Here is a 19,175-nt window from a genome sequence, read left to right on the forward strand (position 1 = left end):
TGAAAATGTTTCTCTGCATGATCTCCGATTAATTCCAACTGGATAACGTTTCCAGGCGCACATCGCTGCAACGCATTAGCGTAAATTTTGAACCTGCGGAGCTTTGTGCCCGTAACAGTGGTGTAATAACGAAATAGGTTGTTGCGGTAATTCTATTTATAAGGCCGGGCGTTAAAACCTATTCCGCGTTGGCGAAATGATTTTAAGCGACTTTTATTTAACTTGGAATTAAAATTTCGTCGGGAATATAAGTGATTCACTACTCAAACAAATAATAACGAAACCAGTGTCTTAACAAGAACTATACAATGTCCCTAAGTCGTCTATTCGAAGATTTTAATTTTTTCACTCTCAGGGGTAGATTAAACTACAATTTATTTTTTCCCCAAAAATTAATAAATAACTGTATTATGTGTCGTTAATATACTGTTACAGAATAATATAGACTTTCTAAATTCTAAATTATTTTTCAAGCAAAAATAGGTTTTCTGAAAACATTGACCAAATAAGTAAACTATAATTTTTTGATTCGAGAATTAATTTCGAGTCCTCATATTTTCGTAACAAGGATAAAAATGTTTTTATCCGCAAAAAATAAGAAATAACTGTGTTATGTGTTGTTAATATACTGTTACAGAATAATATAGACTTTCTAAATTCTAAATTATTTTTCAAGCAAAAATAGGTTTTCTGAAAACAGTGACCAAATAGGTAAACTATAATTTTTTGATTCGAGAATTAATTTCGAGTCCTCGTATTTTCGTGACAAGGATAAAAATGTTCAACGAAGCTAGCAGGCTGTACGCGTATCTCGTCAGGTTGCACGGCGAGCGTACCGTTCTGATTTATGATTTTAATCGATGCATCGAAGGATATGCACTCGATAGCGTACCAATTATCTCTCCGTATTGTATTCCGCATACATATTACTTACACGCGCATCGTGCAGCGCGCTGCGGGAACAATGAATAATTTATGGAGACCGAAATTGAGCCTTACGCCACCGCCAACCGCGTTCGATCGATGCCCCGGGTTATTAACAACGCGTCGAATTGAACTTCGGCCCTGAACGCGATATAAAAATGACGGGAAGGAAGGATCGCCCGCCGTGAACGTGCAACGCGTGGACGGAATAACGAGCATGGGTGGGAGAGAAAAAAAAAAAAGGAATTCCGTGACGAACCGTCCCGGGATTGCGACTTCCCGTTACATCTGTACCGCATTTTTACGATAGAGTTACTCACTTTCTGTACGACTTCCTATTTCCTGGAAATAGCGTGACGAATGTGCCCGCCATTCCGCGACGGAATACTTTTACACGCACGATTTCCCTCGCCAATCGAGAAATAAGAAGCTTCAGTCGTGAACGACTATCAGTCAGTCCTTGTACTTTGGGTCGAAAATTGTGCGTTCTATTTTTCTCTATTAAGGAATACTTAGAGTGGAATAAAATTTGACAGACACATTTACCTCACGTGCCATTTTTATGTGTAACGATTGGTCATATTTTTCTAATATTTTACTGAAAAATAATATTGAAGTACGTTTGAGAAATTTACGTAGTGGAAGAAGGGGGCATTATTACCAAAATAAAATTAGAAACAGATGTTTCACTTGCGATGAGATGTTGTTTAATTTTTAAGATAATGGTTTAGCGAATTTATCGAATGTATCTTCGGTTTTCTTTTCGCACTGGCGTAGTCTCGGATCCTTCCGCTTTTAAACGCGTCCACTGCATTTTTTATTCCTGTATTCGCGCGGAATATATTCGACAACACGAACCAGGTTCGAATGTTTTATTGTTTCGCGGTTAGTCTGAATGCTCAGATACGCTTCACGAGAAACGTTGTATCTACGCTATTGTTTCGAATCCCGCCATAATATTTTACGCGTACTATAATTCATGGTCGTGAATAGATATTATCGCGAAGACTAAATTCAATATTTCCGTGAGATCAAGATACTATCCTTTTCAATATACAGTCTTAATTAAATATAAGGCCATTGTATCCTCGACATTTTCATCATTCTAAGCAAATAATTTACAAAATTCATACTTCATAAAATCTCTCACCTCTCCAATTATACAGCACCAAAATATGTGTTTCAATCATTACCAGCGAAAGATATTTACGTCGATTTGAAATTCGTTTCGCGGAGGGGGATCGACAGTTTTGCCAGCGATTTAAAATCAAAGCGATGTGTACAAGAATTCCCTCGAAAGAGCCAAAGCAAGAACGTTCAGCGACGCGAGGTCTGACGCAGTTCTCAGACGAGAAAAGGTCAACAATAATTTCCTGCTACGGGGTAAAAAGGGAAGCATGCACCGCTTTAATATCTTGGAGTAGCAATAAGAAGAACGCGTGTCTGATAAAAGCGCCCTGCCTAGTATTATTCACACACAGGCGCGCGCGCTGGCTTGCACAACCACGTGCATCGATCTATTTCGTGGGTCGCGTCATACGTTCCCCGAGAGCGGATTCAAGGTTTTCTTTACAACGGAGACGCTGCTCGGATGCTTCTATCGATAGAGCGGTGGAACGAAGGGACCACAGAAGGAGCACGCTCCTCGTTTTGCCGCCCCCGGAGTAGCAATAAGAAAGGGTAGAAGGGACGAGCCCGCGGTGGTAAAAGCAGTCTGGCGAAAGCTACCGCAGGATCTCGTTCACGTATAATGAGACGACAACGATTCTCGATTATCCCTGGTAGAAGGCCCTTCCATATGCGAGGGACGTACGATCCCATCGGACGGAGTCGCCTTTTTTTGGCACCGGAAGAAGACCGGGTCCCGTTTATTGAAGTTCAGCCAGAGGACGCGGAGAGACAGCCACTGGGAAACGAAGAAGAAACGGGTGACGAACGGATCAATCGTCCGTGTGGATCCGTTTCTTTGTTGGTTTTCCTACGGACCGAGCCAACCGTTTTTAGTGATCTGCTAAGACTGTCTACTTGACAGGTTCTTTCCAGGAACGTAACATTTTATTTCGAAGCTAGCCTCGAGATTATCAAGTTGTTATAAATGGAATCGGGACGTTTTCTGGGAAGAGAGAGCCTTGTGGGAGGATGGTGGGTGGAATTTATCGATTTTTGTCTCTGTTAAGCTTGATCGCATTAGAGACAAATGGGAGAGAAATAGAGATGAATATTCAATGCTTTCTTAGAGTCTAAGAGGCCTAAAATCGTTTAGAAATCTATGTACGTATGTTCTTCTTATGAATTGTATTATTCTCGTATGATAGTTCAATTTTGGGCAAACGTTAGGAGGTGTGTAAAATTTGTCGATCTTTATTTCTATTAAATTTGATTACAAACAAATGGGAGAACAATAGAGATGAATATTCAATGCTTTTTTATAGTCTAGAAGGCCTAAAATTTTAGAAATCGATGCACGTATATTTTTCTTTACGAATTGCATGATTCTCGTATGATAGTTCAATTTTGAGCGAACTTTAGGAGGTGTGTGAAATTTGTCGATTTTTGCCTATGGTAAGCTTGATTACAGACAAATGGGAAAACAATAGAGATGAATATTCAATGCTTTCTTAGAGTCTAGAAGGCCTAAAATCGTTTAGAAATCGATGCACGTATATTTTTCTTTACGAATTGCATGATTCTCGTATGATAGTTCAATTTTGAGCGAACTTTATGAGGTGTGTGAAATTTGTCGATTTTTGCCTATGGTAAGCTTGATTGCAGACAAATGGGAAAACAATAGAGATGAATATTCAATGCTTTCTTAGAGTCTAGAAGGCCTAAAATCGTTTAGAAATCGATACACGTATGTTTTTCTTTACGAATTGCATGATTCTCGTATGATAGTTCAATTTTGAAATAGAGAAGTCTTATTTTCTAATAGTGTAACACGTTCACCAGCGATTGTCAGTCCATTCTTTGCTATAGCATTTTTAATTTATTTCTTTTTATACTTCATTTTTCACGTCTTCGAAAAAGTTTGGTGAGTCTCACGTGTGGATTTTAATTTCAAGTTATGAATTCAATTTTAAGTTCTTTTAACACGTTGACTTGACTCTAACCCGGACCAAACCCCTCAAATTCCCACGGAAACGAAACTTAGTGTTTAAAGAATTGGAAACTAACATACTCGTAATTTGACTATGAAACTCCAAAAATTATTCTCAAAATTAGGCGTTGAAGAAAATAAATCTAGATAGGACTCTTGGAGTTCTATTTTCTTCAACACCTAATGTTTAGAAGTAATTTTTGTGATTTCATAATGAAAATTCATGTGACCCAAGTATGGATGACGTAGCAGTGTATAAGCGTGTTTAAATTTATAATTAAATGGTTCTTGAGGAATTTTCTCGCGTCCATAAAATATAAAAAATTTGTAATAATGCTACTTTGAAGATAAACTCGTGTATTCGAGCAGTTTTATGGGGTTTTCGAGTCTGCTGGCGAGCGAATCGGACTATAGTACGAGCATCAACTCTAAGAGATCATTTGGTAAATCAGACGCGATTTCGTGGGGAGCAGCTGGAAGACCCGGAAGTGATATTTGAGAGAAACGCGGCAGACGTGATGCCGAGGTCTAGGAAAAACGTACCGTCGAGCGATTGACAAACAGATCAATCGCTGGGTTTTACGTATGCGATCCTCTTACCTAGCGATTTGTTCCGGCAGCTTTAAACGTACGACTGCTACATTCGAATGCGATTCTAAGCGGCGTTTTCGAAGAGAAAAATGTGATACCTTCGCGGATAGTATGAATTTGAGGAAAACGGGATCCCAACCGGTGGGGCACGAAACGACCACGCCCCCGCACAACGACGCGAATATTTCTCGCACGCCACAGGTGACGAAAAATCCTCCTCTTTTCAAACTATCAAACATCGAATTTCATTTCACCGTAAACTCTGTATTTGTACAAGCCAATTCCATCCAAAATCTTCTCTATATTATGATTTTAATCCCAACATAATTGAAAAGAAAATTCGTATTTCATAATTTCACTTGGGATAACGATAGCACGGATAATTTAATTTTTTGCAATTATAAAAATAGATTTTCAAATTAAATCCGTTCGATCGTATCTTCAGACCCGAATAATATTTTCCAATGGTTTAATAAAAAATTCACATTTGATTAGCAATGGTTTCAAAAAGCCAATTCTATCCAGATTATTAGTACACTAAAACTCTTCTCTATATTATGATCTCAATCCCAACATAGTTAAAAAAAAAATTCGCTTTTTATAATTTTATTTAGGATAACGATAACACAAATAATTAAATCTTCCAATTGTAGACGTTGAACGAAAGTTTTCAAAACTTTTCAAATTAAATTTTCCAGTGACATAATAAAAAATTCACATTTGATGGTGAATTTTTTACGCGAATCATTCCTCCCGTGAAGAATATACGAAGCCACGTGGTTTATTGCTTTTTTCCAATCCTCTCATAAGTTCATTTCAAGAACATTCCGGAGCCATCAGATTCACGCGACTTCTTCCCGAAGTCGGGGAGAATATATTTCTCTCACAACACCGATTCTTCGACAGCCCGCTGCATAAATGTCCCCTCCCCAAAACCGCTCTCTTTCTCTGCTTCCCTAAGAGGCTGTCGTGTCACGACATTTGTCAGATTTCATTCGCAGACTTCTCCCGCGAGTTTGGCCGGTAATGCTTCCCCGCGAGGAAGTTTTGGGAACGAGATTCGCGAGGGAAAAAAATCCCTTCCGCTCGATTTCAAGCACCGGGGGTAATTTCTTCGCCGGCGTTGTTCGCGAACGACGATTCTCGCGACGTGAAATTTTTATCGCAAGATGGCGCGCGCGAACGCGTCGAAACGCTCTCGGCGTACATAAAACGTCGCTGAATATTTATCGAAACGACGAATACCATCGGTAACGGCGCAGTTTTGGGGTAAATATATCGTATCGTCGAAAAACAGGCTACCCGGGCGTTTGTTCCTTTCGCGTTTCGAAGTGCTTGTGTATCAATGAACCAAGGGGGAGAAGGGGGGCCGAAAAACCCGCGCAAAATATACAGTTTCTCTGTTGACACGCAACGGCAGTTTACATAGTGTCTTCCGGATGATCTGACAAACGTTCGCGACGTATCTGAAATCAAAAACGTTTTCGTGCATAGTCCATGGGGACGATTCGGCTTATTCGAACGTGTCAAAATGGAAAAACGCATTTTGCGTATCGAAAGAATCGATCGATAGCGAAAACAGCATCAGTCGTCGGCGAAAATTTATTTCTACGCGGTCGGTTTTGTAGTTGTACTCGCCCTTTGCGAGCGTAAATATTCAGTATTGGTCGAAACAGGATCGATAAATATACATACATGTCTGAGCAACTGTCTCCAGTGGTTTGGTAATACTTGTTTGCACTATTCGTGTATGCAGATATCGCAGTTCGTAATTAGTTGCTTGTTTTATTTATATACGAAGTTGGTGAAGGAATAAATAGAATAGTTTGTAGTTCGTACGATTAAAAGATTGGTTTTATTGTTTTATTTCGACATTTCTCTTTGATAGTACATATTCGAAGTGGAAAAGAAAGTTTGGTTCTATTTCGTTTTGTATTTTACCAATCGAAGACTGAAGATACTCTGAAAAGTAATATAAGTCAACGATTGGAAACATTATGTTATTGGTAGAAATCCTATGATGATCTATTTTCTACACCTAGTAGTACAGATCAATGTTTGGTCAGCCATGATGCTCACAGCGGAAGGTAGTGTGTTTTAACGATTGATGAGCTTGATCAACTATTTATATAGAAAGTCAGTAGATAAATAATGTAAATGAACCATTGTAAATATTGTACCCTTGCTAGAAATCCAGTGATCACCCATTTCATAAATCAAGTAGTACTGATCAATATTCGGTCAGCCATGATACTCACAGTGGAAAATAGTGTGTTTGAACAATTGGTGAGCTTAATCAACTATTTACATACAAAGTTAGTAGATAAATAATCTAATTGAACCATTGTAAATATTGTATCCTTACTAGAAATTCAGTGATCACCACTTTCCTAAATCAAGTGGTACAGATCAATATTCGATCAGCCACGATGCTTACAATAAAAAATAGTGAGTATCAACAACTGACGAGACGGACCAACATTGAAAAATTTATTAATACCGGTCAAACAGTAAACATTAAAAAGTAGAATATAAAATTTAATCAAAAGCAAATATATAAATATAACAAATGGAATTTGGAAAAGAAAAAAATATCAACGGTGAAGTTCGTGCCTTGTATTCGTTTTAGAGTTTAAAAAAAGCATCTTCGGTCCACGAACATCCTTGTAACAAGTTCATTTTCTCCTCCCCCCTCGTTCGAAGGACAATTTCCTTTAAAACAGTGAAACTGAGTCGAGCAACTTTCTCGCTCGGGTCGAACATTTCCGCGACGATAATTGCGTTCATTTGCGCAAAAAGATCGGTCCGACGATGTTTTAATTAACACGTCGGTCAGGAACTGAAAATTCAGCCGCCAAGACTTTTCTTGGCTCCTCTCTTTCTCGAAGTTTCCTTCGTTAAAACATGTTTACTCGAGAAAACACTGTTCCGCGAAACGAGGTGCGTTTTCTTTTGCTTTTTACGGGTGCACAATTAATCGCCGCACGTAAAACGAGACTGTCGCGCAAGTTGAGTAAATTGTACGAATCGAAATGCGTGACCATGTCGTTACTTGCGAGTCGTTCGTTGGTAATAAAACTAATTAGCTGGTTATAAGAAGAAGGCCATCCGGAACGTAAAACATGTGGATTTTAATTAGATCGTGGAACTCTGTTTAACTTTTCTTTTTGATCCTCAGGATAAATAGGATATAGTAATTCTATATATAAATTCGTGTTTCCATTTTGGTATTAATTCATACTGTTGGAACTATGGTCGAGGATGATCTAAATTTTCTTGAAGATCGGAATTCTCGGAACGAAGTAAATTGTTTCTGGAAATTCATCGAGGTTCCAAAGAAATACAAAAGCGAATGTAAACGATTCGTTTAATTTCGACGTGTCCAGAAGCGTCAGAAAAATGGAAATAAAAATGGAATAAAGTTCGGGGCGCGAACAATTACGTGGGAAAGGAAACGAGTGCGATGTTCGGTGCAAGAAGCCGAAACGATGGGCTCGAGCGTGAAAAAATATGCTAAAGAGTGGGGAAAAAAGGAGTTTCGGGGACGCGAAAGGCATTATATAAATTCAGAGAGGCCGCTAGCCGGACGCGTCCCATCCCTAATGGTTCTACCCATTATAACAATTGCATCTACCGGATATATAAAACCAAACAAAAAACAGAGAAAGAGAAAACGGACACGGAGCGTGCCAACGATATGCTTCCATTCCTCGACGCGAGAAGAAAAGAATCCGAAAATCCTGCGAAAATTCTTTGCGAAAACGGTGTTAGTCCATTAATAAAATAACAGAATCGAAGAATTTATCAGTGTATACAATTACAACAATTGTGTGTCTGAGAACACGGTGGTGAGAAGATTGACAGATATTTTATAGTAAATCCTTTTCCCAGTCATTTTGGTAATTATATTCCAGTAGACAATAAGGACATTTTTTTTGATCAACACGTTCTTTAAACATAGCTCTCTGAAACTTAATTTAAAAAGAATGGCCTGGAGCATTTCCATAATGAACGACTCATATGCAATATTAATTAAAATTGTTTATAGCGTCTAAAGTTTTTATATTTTGGTTGTATAAAATTTTAATTAGCACCGAGGAAGACCTCTAACGTAGAAACATCGATATAGATCGTACATGGATATTACTTTCGAAACCACGAGGATATTTATATTTTATTCCAGTCAACGCAAATACTGTGAAAGGGATCGTTAAACAGAAGAGGAAACGTTAAAATCTGCGATCGATTTTGTTCCGATATCGGCACTTGAATTTTTATGGAACCTTCAATACGTTTTATACATCGCGCGAATTTGTGGCTAAAACCTCCTTTATTTATCCTTTCAAGTGGTAAAAATTCCGGTTCGAATCCAACAATCGAGGGAGGGGGTGGAGGGAAAGCGCATCGTTTGCTCGTTGTCGAGCACGCCACTCCGATCAGTTAAACATTCAAGTCGCGGTATGTTCGTTGCAAAAATATTGAAACAACGATAGTCGACGTCGCGTATCAATATTGTGATTTTTCGAATATCGATGGGGTGGGGGAAAAAAGGGAGAGAAAATTACTTTTTCATGCCGTATCATGGTTCTTCCCGCTGTCAAAATGATTTATACACCGCGTCAGGAATACCCAATCGTGGGCCACGACCCACTCGCGTTCCACAGCATGTTTTTTAGATAACCGACAAAGAGTGGGCAATTTTTTACTTTTCTTATCAGCCACCGTGACCGCGCGATTTTGCAAAATTCTAAATTAAGAGGAACATATTTTCTTTTTAATTTCTGGACTTAGGAAGAATTATACGGAAGGGATTATGAAACATTGTTGAAGAAGACTTTATTATGCCTCCAGAATCTTGTTACACGGTTCTGGGTGCACAATTATGCCTGCAATGAATTGCATAATTGTGGGACTCGTTATGAAAAGGTACAACCTCCCTTTCATCCGCTTTCTTGCTGTTTATTTGTTCAATTTATTATATATTTTTCTTAAAAGAAGCTACCTAAATATCTCTGCAATTGTGATGGTACAAAAATATTTTTTTATTTCTAGATCACTCTTTAAACTCGATTCGAGAAGAATTTTCCAATAATAAAACAGATCACATGATTTTACGTAACTTTTAAAATCTCCAAAATAAAATTTCTCCCAACTTATATAACACTTCATCGAATATTAAAAATATTTTTACTTCTCTTTTACACATCTGTGCAACCCCTAATACCTTCAACTTATTCTTACTCATTCTTTTACCGATTTAATTACATCTTTTCAAGTTCCAACGAGAACCAGAACGCCCTATAATACAATAACAAATACGATGCAAAATATTACTCTCACACCAATACACTAGGTCCCTGTGATCACAAACGATTTTTTAGTCTGCAAACACTCAAACATTGTCTTCTTTCTTTTATCTAGCAAACGGATCCCTCAAATTTCGCGCCCTTTACCATTTCTTCCTCAATCATCGTGGCGTAGTTCAACTATCGATGGTTGTCGAATCCCCGGCCCCAGTCTTTATCCATAACTTTATCGTGGCTCGTTCGCGATTAAATTCGCGAACTGATATCGGCATACTGGAAAATTTACAGCGAACACTCCGCAACGTTCCTCGCCGTGTCCCACAAATTTTAATCGAATGTCCGGCACAGCCAGACGCGTCTTTATCCGCGAATATCTTTTGTCTTGCGTTTCGTCGACGAGCTCTCGCTGTCTGACGTCAGATTATACAGGATGGATCGCGAATACTTAACCCGGGAGGGAGGGAAAACTAATTTCGAGCGGCACTCGGCCGTCCAAACTCGATTTTTATTCGTTATCGGGGGGTGCATCGATCTATAAAAATAAGCAAATTCCATTTAAGAAGATAATTACGTTAAGTTAAAATATATTAAATTCGAAGAACCGACATTGTATTTTTCTGTAATTACATAATACTATCAATCAGGTTAGGAACTACTATTTCGAGAAGAATACGATTAAAGTCTCAAACTTCATATGTGTCTAAAAATAATTTTGCAATTTATCATAGTCCCCGCAAAGTTTGTCGTTTAATATCATCCTGGAAAATTCGATGTAGAAGTATTTGCGTCGCGTCTGGGATCGCGAGGACCTTGCATTAGCATCGAAGTGCATCTCCCCTTGACATTCTGTTGTGTGCACAGTCACGAAGTAGATATAAGCTGCTCTAGAAACGTCACTCTGCCGTTCATTCCGAGCATTAGCGAAACTCGATAGTCCGTCCAGCTAATGCAACGTCACATGTTTAATATCGCGTACGCGTTCGCGGGAATTGTTTGTTCGTTCGCGTTGGATAATTCGAAACTAGATTTCGCAGGTGTTGGCACGACTAACCCAGACTTTGGTGTGTTTTCAGAGTGCGACTGGGTGTACGAAGACACCGACTGTCACGACGGTTGCGTACTGGCCAGCCCCGGATATCCTGGCCTATATCCTCCGAGCATCCGGTGTCTGTACTTAATTACTTCCGGCCCGCGAATGTCCATCGCAATTAATTTCACCGCCGTACTTCTACCTTACAAGTAAGTGTGATCTTTCAAAATTATTCACCTGATTTTCAATCTTAGATTTCCTTTCATCATCCAATGGAAAATTGAATTATTATACAATACAGGGTGTTCGGCCACCCCTGGGAAAAATTTTGACGAGAGATTCTAGAAGCCAAAATAAGACGAAAATCAAGAATACCAATTTGTCGATGGAGGCTTCGTTAAAAAGTCATTAACAATTAAATTCAAAAATTTCAAATCGTTCTGGAAAAATTATCTTCGGTTGCGGGGGTCAATTACAATCATTTTTGGTCATTAGACATACCCTCGAAATCCTATCCACTTACGAGAAAAAAAATTCGAAAGGATGTGAAATTTTTCGACGGGAAAAAAAAAATTTCAAGTCGGTTTGAAAAAATTATTTTCGGTTGCGTGGATCAATCACAATCCTTTTTGGTCATTACACATACCCCCGAAATCCTACGCACTTTCGAGAAAAAAATTCCTTACCGAAAATCTAATAATGTCTGACCATACCACTGATATGTTCCCCTGAAATTTCATGCGAATCTTTAAAACGTCATAACTTCTGAACGGATTGGACGATTTTAATGTTTAAAAAAGCAAACTACGCGTATTTTGATGGACAATATGTAGAAATTGCAAAAATATTCGAAAAGTTGTTTTTTAACCTCGTAAAGTTAGAAAAACCCTATAAAAATGGTCCAATTTTCAAATGGCCATACCTCCTACAATAGTGAATATATTTCAATGAAACTTTTTTCTAAAGTAGAGCTCATGGGTACCTACAAAAAAGTATTAGACGACTTTTCTGTAGGGTATCATACAAAATTATTAAAAATGAAAAAGTAATTTTTAAGAAAAATCGACAGGGGGTGCCTAAATTTCTCGGCAAAAAAAAAAAAATTTCGAATCGTTCTAAAAAACTTATTTCTAGGTTCTGGGGTCAAATACAACCATTTTTGGTGAATACCCATACCCCCGAAATCCCACCCGCTTTCGAGAAAAAAATTCGAAAAGGTGTGAAATTTTTTGACGGAAAAAAAAAATTTCAAATCGTTTTGGAAAAATTATTTTCGGTTGCGGGGATCAATTACAATCATTTTTGGTGAATAGACATATCCCTAAAATCCTGCGCATTTTCGAGAAAAAAATTCACTACGGGTGAAACTTTAAACATTAATAACTTTTTAACGAAGCCTCAATCAACAAATTAGTATTCTTGATTTTCATCTTATTTTGGCCTCTAGAATCCCCCATTAAAATTTTTCCCAGGGATGGCCGAACACCCTGTATAGTAATGGACACAAATTTTTTATCCGTAGAAATAATAAGAGTTCTCGCGTATAGTGGTCGAATCAAATATATTTATAAACACTGCTGTTCATAATTTTGATCAAAAGTTCCTTAAAGCCTTCTTGACATGATGAAAATATAATTCGATGAAGTTCAACATGCAAGCTCTCAAAGACTTTACATCGCGTTTAATAATAGTATCTAATAAGCTACTTGAAGTTCCATAAATATAAAATGTAAAGTCTACACGAATACCTTAAAATGTCACGATCGAATAAACGATTTCTCTATTTCAATATTCAAGAAAGGGTTAATCACAGATGAAAACATTTGTGAGATCATCTTTGGGACAGTTTAGAGACGGATGTCTCATTCTTGCAATACCATAATTCCCCGTAAATAGCACTTGCGGAGACTCTTAGCGCTCGACGCGCCCGCGAATGTTTAAATAACGCCTCGAAACCTCTCGAGGGACACCGTCTGTCTTCTTTGAGCTCGTTTCGAACCGTCGCTCTAAGAGTCGACCCTCCGAGGACAAACTGTACATTTTAATGTCGCGTCGACGACCGGGGAGGACCAATTCCGCGCGATGCATCCACGGCGACCCTCGCGTAGACGCGGCGGGACGAAAGTGTTTCGCGAAATTCGCGTACAGAAAAATGTCGCGAGCCAATAGGCGGCCCCCGTTCGTTCCCCGCGGAGGACCCGGGTAAGTCCTTTGTGCGTGCCACGACACGAGGCTCGATAATGCGCCCCGTGTCTCGTTTCACCCCGTGGCGCGTCTGCACGAACCCTCGCCGACGCTTGAATCATCCCCTCGGGCGCTGGAACACGCGAAAACTCCAGTTATTCCCCCTGTATCGAGTTACTTGCACTCCACTCCTCCGCCTTTATTCTCCTCTACCCACCGTTTGCTTTTGGCGCCAGTCCTAAGACACTCGCGAAATCGATCAAATTGATTGCAACCTTCTGCTGAATATTATCAGTCAACTTAAAACAGTCAAATCTCGATCGAATCCTGTAAAAAGAAAAATTATCTTTCACATTCTATAAATGTTTTTTTGATATACGATTGTATAAGTATTGTATGAATTATAATGCAAGAGGTTTCACATGTTGTACCAATTCTCTAAACGAATCTTTTGTATCGAAATCTGAACCTAAATTCCACAATGCAGACCTAAAATGTAACTCAAACTGATTCCAAAGATTCACGAATGCTGGATCGCTCGAATTAATTCTATTTCCTATCTGCACCGTTTATACACAATATGTATAACTGTATGGTTGCTCAATAGTGGCTGAGAAAATAGTTCGATCGTCGTATCTCTGCCTCTGGATCACACATGGGACGTTTGCACGTAGTTCTGGAGCATAAACCGCAAACAACGTTGTAAACGAGCAATTCCTGCGATGCACGCGCGATACAGTGTATCGACAATGAAGGATTGATGGCGCCTGGATGTTAGACGTTAACAATATCCAGAGTCTGCATTAATTTCGAGGCGATCCAGGCGTGCTACGACTGCAATCTCCGTCGTATATCGTCGATCTGGGTTAAGAAGCTTGCGTCGCTAATGAGCAGAGACTCGATACTCCGACGCAGGCAAGTAGGTCGTGATTTGATAGACCCCACTCTGACGCTGACTCTCGATAGACAGCGCGAAGATTCTTGCGACTCCATTGAGATTAGCGTGCCTACGCGCCGCTGGTAACGGGGTAAAGTTACCGGCGCGGTAAATTGTCGAAGTTCGAAAGCAAGCGGTAACGAGAACAGAGAAACGACGCTTTATACATATTCGTCGCGGGAAACGAAATACGAAACTAATTAGGATCACGCGTGCGGTGAGGATCAAGGACATGCATATTCCTTCGTTGTTTTGCGACCGGCGAATTAGTGGACAGGTCGAGGCAGCTGGCTCGAACGGGGACTAAATCGTCGCGCTACGAGAGAATCAAGTTTTGCAGTAAACTTTAATTAATCGATTTGTGTCAGAACTTCGCTCTATTTCTGTTTCGTTGACTTTGCAAAATCGATTGTGATATTTGTTTGTTATTAGATGGGTTGTAACTTCTGTTTGATGGTATCTTTAGTGTTTGAGTAGCCGCCAGGGGGCTACGCTCGACCTGTAGTTTCTCACAAGCACTCGAGTGACAGCTACATGGGGATAAATCAATTGTTTTCAGAGTATAGCATGTTCAATTTAGACACGTTCGAGGAATACCACGAGCTTCCAAAGAAATAATTAAATTGATAATTGGGGATTTAAATTAATATTCAATTCGCCAGCTCGATACCCGAAACACGATTTAAGGAACGATATTCCCAATCGCAATTTTCTCGACCATCTTCGTAGCAAGGAAAATTTTGTTCAGACGTTTGAAAAATAGTAGTATTTGAGTAGCCGCCAGGGGGCTACGTTCGACCTGTAGTTTCTCACAAGCACTCGAGTGACAGCTACATGGGGATAAATCAATTGTTTTCAGAGTATATCATGTTCAATTTAGACACGTTCGAGGAATACCACGAGCTTCCAAAGGAATATTTAAATTGATAATTGGAGATTTAAATTAATATTCAATTCGCCAGCTCGATACCCGAAACACGATTTAAGGAACGACATTCCCAATCGCAATGTTCTCGACTATCTTCGTAGCAAGAAAAATTTTGTTCAGACGTTTGAAAAATATTTAATAATATTTTAACGCGAGCACGTTTGACGTTCGACGCTAACGAGGGAACAGTGGGAACGAAGGGGGCGGGATCCGTAATTTCTGCAGTCCCGAAAACAAACGCGAAAGCGAGAGGAAGAAAGGTAGAAAGGAATAATCAGAGGCACAAGCGCGGCGTCGTCGGCGGCGGGGGCGACGTCCGCTTTTTTTTTTTCCACGATCCTCGTCGCTACGACTAGGTTTTTACGACACCGACTGCTCGAAAGCACTTCCATATGAGAAGCAGACGTCAAAAGTACACCGAGCACTTCCACCCCTTTGAAGCCGACGAACGAGCGGCGGGGGCTCGTTCTTTCGTCGTTCCCCGCGCTCGCGCGCGCCCTTACGCTTTCTTCTCGCGCGCGTCGCTCCATTCTGCGCCGCGACGGACAAAGGTATTGAAACCGGCGGCTGTAATCTGTCGAAGGCTTCTCCCGGAAAGTTCTGAATCGCATGAAACGCCACGGTGTTTCGCCACCAAAGGAATCCCTCTGTCGAACGCGGGCGCATTGATCCCTTAAGCTCGTTTGCTCCCGCGATCCTTAATTACACGCGGGGGCGTCCGCGGAGAATGCGATCACGGTGAAAAAGTAACCGCGACTCGAGTTCTTATCGCTGCCTTTTCGCGGTACTTGGCCATTTAACCGCTTACGCGAGTCCTGAATCCTTTTTCCGGTAGAAACGATGTTATTCGACGTTTGATAAATATAATGGTTGTATGTAAATGTTAGTAGAACTCGAGTGATCGTCTTCTAAAGCAAGTAGTACAGATCGATATTCGGTCAGACTTGGTGCTTACGGTAGAAAGTAGTGTGTATCAACGACTGACGAGTCAGACCAATTATTTACATACAAAGTTAATAGATAAATAATATAAATGAACCATTGTAAATATTGTACCCTTGCTAGAAATCCAATGATCACCACTTTCCTAAATCAAGTGGTACAGATCAATATTCGGTTCAGCCATGATGCTCACAGTGGAAAGTAGAGCGTTTTAACGATTAGTGAGCTTGATCAACTATTTATATACAAAGTTAGTAGATAAATAATGTAAATGAACGATTGGAAATATTGTCCCCTTACTAGAAATCGATCACTAGTTCCTAAATCAAGTAGTACAGATCAATATTCAATCAGCCATGATGCCCACAGTAAAAAGTAGTGAGCATCAACAACTGACGAACCGGACTAGCATTGAAAAATGTATTAATACGAATAATATAAATACAACATTCGCCAGGTTTCCCAGTCGAACAGGAAACATTAAAAAGTAGAATATAAAATTTAATTGAGCGTGGATATAAACGTAACAAATGGAATTTTGAAAAGAGAAAAACATCGACGGTGATGTTTGTACCTTGTATTTGTTTTAGAGTTTAAAAATGTGTAATAGAATTTATATATCTCGTTTCTGGGGTAAATTGTAGTTAAACATAGCCCTGACGCGTTTCTGATTACATATCATTGTTTTCTTGCGTAGGGTAAATATGATATTTTCCAGAATTAACTAGAACGTTTTTAACTGCAACTCTCTTTCGTGGATGTTGCATTTGTGCTGAAATATGAGGATACTAATTTTCAGAAATAAAACAGAATGAGTATTCCTCGTTGTTTACAAGAAAGTAAATAAATAGGAAATTTGTAGAACCATCGCAGTGCTGTCTAAATATGGCTTCCCAGATGGACTGGCCATTAATAGCGATCATTCTCGAGCATTTCTACTCAGCGAGGAATTCATACATCTGCAATTTTAGTTCGCGTATCTCAATTCGCGGAACAGTGGACCAACAAAGTAATGATCGCGGTTGAAATGTCAAACTATTTCTACTCCCATTCCAGTTTACAAACTATTAGCTCTACCGCCACAGACATTGTCACTATTGGCTGAGGTCAACCGCCCTCGACCAATAGTGCTACAATGGTGGAGGGGGGGGGGGGCAACTATTAGACTGTAACCTAGACTGAGAATGTCACTCGTTAGCTTCCTTTCAACGAACAACACCTTCGGGAGTCTCGTAAGTAATTTGAATTTTTCACTTCATAGATAACAAAATGTCAACTGTTCCTAGCGATTAAAATTCAGACAATAGATTATTCTGTTCCCGTTCATTTTGCGAAACAAGTAATCGTACTCTGAAAAAATTCGATTTAGAAAAGTGCAAACGATTTTAGGATTTTGCGATGGGCACATTTACGAAACATCTGCCGTTGCAACGGTGATAAATTTCATGGAATATTCAAGCCCTTTTGATTTCCGGGGGGCAGGGCGAATAACGATGCGTGACGAGTCGGAACTCCCCCGGGGACGGAGCTTATTTTTCGCTGGCAGACGTGGTCGAAATTCTGAACGACTACGCGCGCTTCCATCTCGCGAAATCACCGCCATATCGGGGAAACATCCGCGGAGAACCTGATGGGAGGGGAGGGGGGGGAGAAAATAATAATAACGTTTCCCGGGGTTTCCTCGCGGTGATTGTAATTGTTTCGCCGTTCGTCGGTTCCGCGTAAAAATTGCACGTTGGACAGAGGGGGTCTTAAACTTTTTAGCAATAACTTGGAACCCCCCTCTGGACACGCCGTTTCCGCCCGAATGCTAATTGAAACGCGTAAAAGCGCGCGACGCCGCGTAGCGAAACGGGCGAGCGTAACGACGGTAGTTTTAAGCGACGATTAATCCCGGTGCAACGATGGGAATACTCGTTGCGACTCTTTTCCAGCTTGGATGTACGCGAAAACTACGAACGACCGTAACTCGATTCTCAGATTCGCAGGAATTCCTATTTTTTTAAATTGGTTCAATTATAGAAACGCGATCAAAATTGGGGGGGGAATATTTCTTACCGTATTTCACGTTATTATCGCGAGATTGGGAGATTCTGCCCTTTGTAAATTAAAAATTAACACTAAAACTACCGGAAGTGGTCAAAATAAGGAAGATATAAAATTGATGTCTCTCTGAAAAATATTTATCCCCTTATTTCACGTTATTATCACAAGATTGAAAGATTCTGCCCTTCGTAGTTTAGAAATTAACACCAAAACTACCGAAAGTGGTCAAAATGACTGACCAGAATTTCTGATGAAAATTCTAAAAAATTTACTCGACTGGATTTTCGCAAATTTACAGTAGTTTTCTATAAGAGAACGGATCAAAATTTATTTCCATTGTGCTATACATTTCTTCAAATATCTATCGTTTTAATTCCTCTGGTACAAATAAATAGATCATAATTGTTGGTAGTTCTAGTGTTAAGATGGACTAAGATTTTTGTAGCGTAATCATAATTTAATTCTGGGGTTAGCAGCATTTTATATTTAGGTATTAGTGGACTAGTCAATAGAATTCATAAGTAAGGACGATGTCTCTCTGAAAATTTACGAATTTTTGCAAATTTACAATAGTTTTCTGTAAGAGATTCAAATATCTATCGTTTCAATTTCTTTGGTACAAATAAATACACCATAATTGTTAATAATTCTAGTGTTAAGATGAACTAAGGTTTTTGTAGCGTAATCATAATTTAATTCCAAGGTTAGAAGCACCAAATATTTAGATATTAGTGGACTAGTAAGTGAGGAAGATATAAAATTGACGTGTTTCTGAAAAATTATACGCATGCATATATGTAAAGCAAATCGATGGACTGCACGCAGTCGTTAACACAGTTTTGCCTTTGGAGCGGCGCTTTGCGTCGCTTAGCGTCGCTCTCAAAGTCGCTGGATGCTTGACGCGAAACGTGTCAACGGATAATTAACATTACTCGTGCATACCATTTTCGAGCGGGCTAATGTTAATAGACAACCTGTGAGATACCAGAAGTTTCGTAATTAGCAGACGACGCTTTCTAGCACGTTTATCGGGATTGCGTTAATTTTGTAATTACCGTATCAATGTAACGTGCTACGAGCAACATCCTCCACGAGCTCCTCCTCATCGAGACAACTGCCTTCCACTCGGAATACAAATCTCACAATTTTTACACACTCACCTTCATATTGAAATTTCATTCACAAAGAAT

The 19,175-nt window shown here is 39.6% G+C and overlaps 1 protein-coding gene across 2 annotated transcripts in view; it reads left to right on the forward strand.

The window, feature by feature from the left end:
* Nucleotides 1-19,175, forward strand: part of LOC143341311 (uncharacterized) — a 345,306-nt gene that overhangs the window by 222,870 nt on the left and 103,261 nt on the right. For both annotated transcript variants that reach the window (XM_076764161.1, XM_076764160.1), the window contains exon 7: nucleotides 10,992-11,157. In XM_076764161.1, coding sequence (XP_076620276.1) covers nucleotides 10,992-11,157 — 166 coding nt within the window. The remainder of the gene's footprint in view (nucleotides 1-10,991; nucleotides 11,158-19,175) is intronic.

The sequence above is a fragment of the Colletes latitarsis genome, chromosome 4, assembly GCF_051014445.1.
Source record: "Colletes latitarsis isolate SP2378_abdomen chromosome 4, iyColLati1, whole genome shotgun sequence".
Taxonomy (NCBI): domain Eukaryota; kingdom Metazoa; phylum Arthropoda; class Insecta; order Hymenoptera; family Colletidae; genus Colletes; species Colletes latitarsis.